The sequence below is a fragment of the Echiichthys vipera genome (assembly GCF_963691815.1).
Source record: "Echiichthys vipera genome assembly, chromosome: 17".
Lineage (NCBI taxonomy): Eukaryota > Metazoa > Chordata > Actinopteri > Perciformes > Trachinidae > Echiichthys > Echiichthys vipera.
Genome location: NC_139842.1, coordinates 284619 through 292118, shown reverse-complemented (window position 1 = coordinate 292118; position 7500 = coordinate 284619). Strand labels below are relative to the sequence as shown.

Below are 7500 nucleotides of genomic sequence, written 5' to 3'. Positions count from 1 at the left end.
TGTCAACAAACGTCTCAACGCTTCTGAGACACGACAAGAAACACACTCAACATTCTGTCTCTTCTTCCCTGATGTCCCTGTGTCCTTGTGTCCCTGTATCCCTGTGTCCTTGTGTCCTTGTTGTTCCTTTGTCCTTGTGTCCTTGTGTCCTTGTGTCCTTGTTGTCCCTGTGTCCTTGTTGTCCCTGTGTCCTTGTGTCCTTGTGTCCTTGTGTCCCTGTGTCCTTGTTGTCCCTGTTGTCCCTGTGTCCTTGTGTCCTTGTTGTCCCTGTGTCCTTGTTGTCCCTGTGTCCTTGTGTCCTTGTTGTCCCTGTTGTCCCTGTTGTCCCTGTTGTCCCCGTGTCCCTGTGTTCCCTGTGTCCCTGTTGTCCCTGTGTCCTTGTTGTCCTTGTGTCCTTGTTGTCCCTGTGTCCCTGTGTCCTTGTGTCCCTGTTGTCCCTGTGTCCTTGTTGTCCCTGTGTCCTTGTGTCCTTGTTGTCCCTGATGTCCTTGTTGTCCTTGATGTCCTTGTTGTCCTTGTGTCCTTGTTGTCCCCGTGTCCCTGTGTCCTTGTGTCCTTGTGTCCCTGTGTCCCTGTGTCCCTGTGTCCTTGTGTCCCTGTGTCCTTGTGTCCCTGTGTCCTTGTGTCCCTGTGTCCTTGTGTCCTTGTTGTCCCTGTGTCCTTGTGTCCCTGTGTCCCTGTGTCCTTGTGTCCCTGTGTCCTTGTGTCCCTGTGTCCCTGTGTCCTTGTTGTCCCTGTGTCCTTGTGTCCTTGTGTCCTTGTGTCCCTGTGTCCCTGTGTCCTTGTTGTTCCTGTGTCCCTGTGTCCTTGTTGTCCTTGTTGTCCCTGTGTCCCTGTGTCCTTGTTGTCCTTGTGTCCCTGTTGTCCCTGTGTCCTTGTTGTCCCTGTGTCCTTGTGTCCTTGTGTCCCTGTGTCCCTGTGTCCCTGTGTCCTTGTGTCCGTGTTGTCCCTGTGTCCTTGTTGTCCGTGTTGTCCCTGTGTCCTTGTGTCCCTGTTGTCCCTGTGTCCTTGTTGTCCTTGTGTCCTTGTGTCCCTGTGTCCTTGTTGTTCCTGTGTCCTGTTGTCCCTGTTGTCCCTGTGTCCTTGTTGTCCCCGTGTCCTTGTTGTCCCTGTGTCCTTGTTGTTCCTGTGTCCTTGTTGTTTCTGTGTCCTTGTTGTCCCTGTGTCCTTGTTGTCCCTGTGTCCTTGTTGTCCCTGTGTCCTTGTTGTCCCTGTGTCCCTGTGTCCTTGTTGTCCTTGTGTCCTTGTTGTCCCTGTGTCCTTGTGTCCCTGTGTCCTTGTGTCCTTGTTGTCCCTGTGTCCTTGTGTCCTTGTTGTCCCTGTGTCCTTGTTGTCCCTGTGTCCTTGTGTCCCTGTGTCCTTGTGTCCTTGTTGTCCCTGTGTCCTTGTGTCCTTGTTGTCCCTGTGTCCTTGTTGTCCCTGTGTCCTTGTTGTCCCTGTTGTCCCTGTTGTCCCCATGTACCTGTGTCCCTGTGTCCTTGTTGTCCCTGTGTCCTTGTGTCCTTGTTGTCCCTGTGTCCTTGTTGTCCCTGTGTCCCTGTGTCCCTGTGTCCTTGTTGTCCCTGTGTCCCTGTGTCCCTGTGTCCTTGTGTCCCTGATGTCCCTGTTGTCCCTGTGTCCCTGTGTCCCTGTTGTCCCTGATGTCCTTGTTGTCCCTGTGTCCCCGTGTCCCTGTTGTCCCTGTTGTCCCTGTGTCCTTGTTGTCCCTGTGTCCTTGTTGTCCCTGTTGTCCCTGTTGTCCCCGTGTCCCTGCAGAGGACCAACTGGACCTGGAGGACGGACAGTGGGAGGAGATCCATGTGATCACCGGAGCTCTGAAGCTTTTCCTGAGGGAACTTCCTGAACCGCTGTTTCCGTTCAGCTGCTTCGACAAGTTCATCGCTGCCATCCGTCAGTACACACACACACACACACACACACACACACACACACACACACACACACACACACACACACACACACACACACACACACACACACACACACACACACACACACACACAGGATGGACCTGTAGCTCTGTGTCTTGGTCTCCATGCAGAGATCCAGGACTACGACCTGAGAGTGTCCTACATGAAGGACCTGGTCCGGTCTCTGCCTCTGCCCAACCACGACACCATGGAGCTGCTGTTCAAGCACCTGCGCAGGTGAGTCCGCCCTGGGCCCCCCCGACCCGGACTCAAGGTTTCTGTCCTGGCACAGAGTCTCACTGTTGGATTTGTCTCTGCAGGGTGGTCGACCACAAAGACTGTAACAGGATGTCGGTTCAGAGTGTCGCCATCGTGTTCGGCCCCACGCTGCTGCGCCCGCAGACCGAGTCCGCCAACATGACGATCCACATGGTGTTTCAGAGCCAGATCGTGGAGCTCATGCTCAACAAGTTCCAGGAAATCTTCTCCCAGAGTTAAGGGATCCTCCTGGGGGGTTCCAGAGGAGGTTGTGTCCTGGGGGGTTCAGGAGGAGGTTGTGTCCTGGGAGGGTCCAGAGGAGGTTGTGTCCTGGGAGGGTCCAGAGGAGGTTGTGTCCTGGGAGGTTCCAGAGGAGGTTGTGTCCTGGGAGGGTCCAGAGGAGGTCATGTCCTGGGGGGTTCCAGAGGAGGTTGTGTCCTGGGGGGTTCCAGAGGAGGTTGTGTCCTGGGAGGTTCCAGAGGAGGTTGTGTCCTGGGAGGTTCCAGAGGAGGTTGTGTCCTGGGGGGTCCAGAGGAGGTTGTGTCCTGGGAGGGTCCAGAGGAGGTTGTGTCCTGGGAGGGTCCAGAGGAGGTATTGTCCTGGGGGGTTCCAGAGGAGGTCGTGTCCTGGGGGGTTCCAGAGGAGGTTGTGTCCTGGGAGGTTCAGGAGGAGGTTGTGTCCTGGGGGGTTCCAGAGGAGGTTGTGTCCTGGGAGGTCCAGAGGAGGTCGTGTCCTGGGGGGTTCCAGAGGAGGTTGTGTCCTGGGAGGTTCAGGAGGAGGTAGTGTCCTGGGGGGTTCCAGAGGAGGTTGTGTCCTGGGAGGTTCAGGAGGAGGTTGTGTCCTGGGGGGTTCCAGAGGAGGTTGTGTCCTGGGGGGTTCAGGGGGAGGTTGTGTCCTGGGGGGTTCCAGAGGAGGTTGTGTCCTGGGGGGTTCCAGAGGAGGTTGTGTCCTGGGGGGTTCAGGGGGAGGTTGTGTCCTGGGGGGTTCCAGAGGAGGTTGTGTCCTGGGGGGGTTCAGGAGGAGGTTGTGTCCTGGGGGGTTCAGGGGGAGGTTGTGTCCTGGGGGGTCCAGAGGAGGTTGTGTCCTGGGGGGTTCAGGGGGAGGTTGTGTCCTGGGAGGGTCCAGAGGAGGTTGTGTCCTGGGGGGTTCCAGAGGAGGTTGTGTCCTGGGGGGTTCCAGAGGAGGTTGTGTCCTGGGAGGGTCCAGAGGAGGTTGTGTCCTGGGAGGGTCCAGAGGAGGTTGTGTCCTGGGGGGTTCCAGAGGAGGTAGTGTCCTGGGAGGTTCAGAGGAGGTTGTGTCCTGGGGGGTTCCAGAGGAGGTTGTGTCCTGGGGGGTTCAGAGGAGGTAGTGTCCTGGGAGGTCCGGAACTTCCCAGTCTGGGGGTCCTGGGAGGTTCACGAACACCTGCTGAAAATCTTCCAAAGTGTCAGAGAACCTTCTCAAACTGTGGGTCTAATCGTCACCTCCTCTTGAACCAAAGTTCACCGGGGATTGAACCAGGAATCTGTCAGGTACAAAACAGAGCAGCACCACTGAATGACTCAGGTGGAACCACATAAACCAGGACGGGTCTCAGATGAGGGACTCAAGCTTCAAACAGAGTCCCGCCTGTGTCCTGTGTCTGAGACCTCTGGGACCCTGGACCCCCGTGACCCGTCTGGGATGCTCTGAAGAAAGGTCTGAACAGAACTCACCCTCCTCTGGACCAAAGGCACGTGTGAACCCGGGCCGGTCTGGACCTGGAGCCTCCTGCAGGTCCACTGACTCTGGACTCGTCCTCGTCAAACATCAAAGTTTCTCTTTTCTTTGCTTGAATCCTTGACATCCACTTCAGCCCTGATCAGATGTTCAGCTGGTTTCAGGGTTTGAACGTTTTAACTTTGATTCTTTTAAGTTTGATTATTTATTAAAAATCATTTCCATATTTCAAACCGCAGGGACTCGAACCGCTGCTGACGATCAGAGTCCTGTTGGCAAAGATCCGGGTCCAGGTGCGGACTCTGGACAAACGTCATTGACTTCCATTAAAACCACGTTTTTAAACCTCACTGCCGACACAGAATCAAACCGTGTGTTCTGTTTGCACAAGACTCAACCGTCCCCCCCGTCGTAGGACCCACCTGTCCAAAGGAGCAGGACTCGGGTCTAAAAGACGCCAAAGACAGAGACTTGGACTTCACAGATCCGCCTCAAAAGAAGAGTTTTTACCAAACAGACGCGTGAAACAGAACCGGTGCACGGGGCGGAGTTTGGGTCCAAGCCGTCCTGAACCCAAACCCACTGTCCCCCGAGTCTCTGTGTGTGTCCAGAGACGGACCCTTTAAAAGCAGAAGAGGAGGAAACTCTTCTTCACTCTTCGTCTCAGTCTTTCATGAGTGGGCTCGTGTCTGAGAAGTGTCCGCAGGTGGAGATGAGTCTACGACGTCTGTGGTGCGGTTCGATGCCTCGCGGGCCGGTCGTACCACCTGACTGATACGGGGAACGTTCGCAGGTTTGCCGTGCGACTCAAACTCTAACGGAGTAACGAGACTTTTGTGTGTTCAGCAGCTTCATCTGTGAAATCCTCTAAAACCAGGAACCACCTGGAGCACAGAACCCCGGAGACGTGACTCTGACTCCGCCCCTCCACCCCTCCGCCCCTCAACCCCCGTCCCTCCACCCCTCCGCCCCTCCGCCCCTCCGCCCCTCCGCCCCTCCGCCCCTCCGCCCCTGTCATCTTCAGCGGGGTTCGTCTCCATGTCCCCGTCTCCACCTGCAGGCACAGATTCACACACGTAAACACTGATCAGGGTCGAACTCTTTGGCGTCTGTGATGAAGGAACTGTGTCGGTGTCAGATTCAGTTTCATTCAAACGTGTCGGCGTCCGCAGGCCGGAGACTCAGACCCCAGGCCGTGCTGCATTCACTGACACTGGGAAAACCCATTTGCACAGGAGAGCGATGTTGTAAGTGAGCGTATGTTAAACGTTAAGACCAAGTTTATGTTTTAGTTCTTTGAGTTAAACACTGGATCAAAGTCGTGCACAGAACGAAGCTTAACGCTGAGAAACAAACACTTCCTGGATCTTTCCCTTTAAGACGGAGGAGAAGAAGATTCATCCAAGTGTTCCTTTAAATCTGAAGGTTAAGTCCAGAGGCCCCGGGACGTTTCCCTGAGGAGCTCCACAGGGACGAACGTCACAGGAACATTTTTGAGTTTATAAAACGTCGTCTGTACGATGATGCTTCTTTATAGTGTTGCGTTTATATTTACGACACAAACAGAACAAAGTTAACGGATGAAACTCTGTACAGACGCTATTTTACTGACCTTTAATAAAATAAACTCATCTGTATGACGGTGATCACACATATTTACTTTATGAATATGACGCAGGAAACTCAACATCGTTTGTTCCAAACAACAACATTTATCACATAAAAGTGGATTTTTGTTAACTGTTAATGTTTAGTTTGGTTACAATTGTTCAATTTAGCTTAAAGTAACGGAACTCAGTTAAATTAGTTAGCTTAAAGTAAACAGATACAATAGTTAGCTTAAAGTAAACAGATACAATAGTTAGCTTAAAGTAAACAGATACAATAGTTAGCTTAAAGTAAACAGATACAATAGTTAGCTTAAAGTAAACAGATACAATAGTTAGCTTAAAGTAAACAGTTACAATAGTTAGCTTAAAGTAAACAGTTACAATAGTTAGCTTAAAGTTAAACAGATGCAATAGTTAGCTTAAAGTAAACAGTTACAATAGTTAGCTTAAAGTAAACAGATGGAATAGTTAGCTTAAAGTAAACAGTTACAATAGTTAGCTTAAAGTAAACAGATGGAATAGTTAGCTTAAAGTAAACAGTTACAATAGTTAGCTTAAAGAAAACAGATACAATAGTTAGCTTAAAGTAAACAGTTACAATAGTTAGCTTAAAGTAAACAGATACAATAGTTAGCTTAAAGAAAACAGATACAATAGTTAGCTTAAAGTAAACAGTTACAATAGTTAGCTTAAAGTAAACAGATACAATAGTTAGCTTAAAGTAAACAGTTACAATAGTTAGCTTAAAGTAAACAGATACAATAGTTAGCTTAAAGTAAACAGATAAAATAGTTAGCTTAAAGTAAACAGTTACAATAGTTAGCTTAAAGTAAACAGATAAAATAGTTAGCTTAAAGTAAACAGTTACAATAGTTAGCTTAAAGTAAACAGATACAATAGTTAGCTTAAAGTAAACAGTTACAATAGTTAGCTTAAAGTAAACAGATACAATAGTTAGCTTAAAGTAAACAGTTACAATAGTTAGCTTAAAGTAAACAGATACAATAGTTAGCTTAAAGAAAACAGATACAATAGTTAGCTTAAAGTAAACAGATAAAATAGTTAGCTTAAAGTAAACAGATAAAATAGTTAGCTTAAAGTTAACAGATAAAATAGTTAGCTTAAAGTAAACAGTTACAATAGTTAGCTTAAAGTAAACAGATACAATAGTTAGCTTAAAGTTAAACGGACACACACGAGTCCTGTCGAAGTGTTAGACGGACACACACGAGTCCGGCCGAAGTGTTAGACGGACACACACGAGTCCGGCCGAAGTGTTAAACGGACACACACGAGTCCGGCCGAAGTGTTAATCGGACACACACGAGTCCGGCCGAAGTGTTAATCGGACACACACGAGTCCGGCCGAAGTGTTAATCGGACACACACGAGTCCAGCCGAAGTGTTAAACGAACACACACGAGTCCAGCCGAAGTGTTAAACGAACACACACGAGTCCGGCCGAAGTCTTAAACGGAGACACACGAGTCCTGCCGACTGCGCTGCACTGCGCAGGCGCTGTCCGGCAGTCCGTTGTCATGGAGACGGTGTGTTGTTTCTTCCGTGTCTGACTCTGGAGGATTCAGAAACACCTGAACGCACCTGGAAACACCTGAACGCACCTGAACGCATCTGGAAACACGGACCGAAGGACTCGGAGCTTCTTCAGGTGAGTTGTTTGAACCTAAACTCACCTTCACCTGTTTGTTAGCTGCTGTTAGCATGATGCTAACGGCCATAACTGTAGCTTTAACTGAACTCTGTCTGTTAGCATGATGCTAACGGCCATAACTGTAGTGTTAACGTTAGCTCTGTCTGTTAGCGTCATGCTAACAACTGTCAATACACCAAAATAAAAATGTAAAAAACAAAACAATAAATAATAAAAAGGTTTATTTATAAAAAATGAGCTGAAAATAAACAAACATGATGATTTTTGTTTATTTAAAATCATATGAATTCATTTATTTTATAGTTTTCATCAGAAAAAAAAGTTGTTTTCAGCGTCTGAAACATGAAAATCT

General features: G+C 49.4%; 2 protein-coding genes across 15 annotated transcripts in view; both read left to right on the top strand.

Moving 5' to 3' along the window:
* The window catches only part of arhgap27l (Rho GTPase activating protein 27, like), a 46995-nt gene extending 41495 nt beyond the window's left edge, over positions 1 to 5500 (top strand). For 2 of the 14 annotated variants that reach the window (XM_083931388.1, XM_083931384.1), the window contains 4 exons: positions 1756 to 1890; positions 2042 to 2147; positions 2231 to 3163; positions 3513 to 5500. In XM_083931388.1, the coding sequence (XP_083787514.1) occupies positions 1756 to 1890; positions 2042 to 2147; positions 2231 to 2408 (419 nt within the window). In that variant the 3' untranslated portion in view covers positions 2409 to 3163; positions 3513 to 5500. Of the gene's footprint in view, positions 1 to 1755; positions 1895 to 2041; positions 2148 to 2230; positions 3164 to 3218; positions 3286 to 3512 lie in introns of those variants that run through there. The other 12 variants (XM_083931387.1, XM_083931385.1, XM_083931397.1 and 9 more) reach the window with 12 other exon arrangements.
* Positions 5501 to 7020: 1520 nt separating this feature from the next.
* Positions 7021 to 7500, top strand: part of dnaaf19 (dynein axonemal assembly factor 19) — a 1343-nt gene continuing 863 nt past the window's right edge. The window contains exon 1 of the mRNA XM_083931739.1: positions 7021 to 7145. The gene's annotated coding sequence lies outside the window, so the exon portion shown is untranslated. The remainder of the gene's footprint in view (positions 7146 to 7500) is intronic.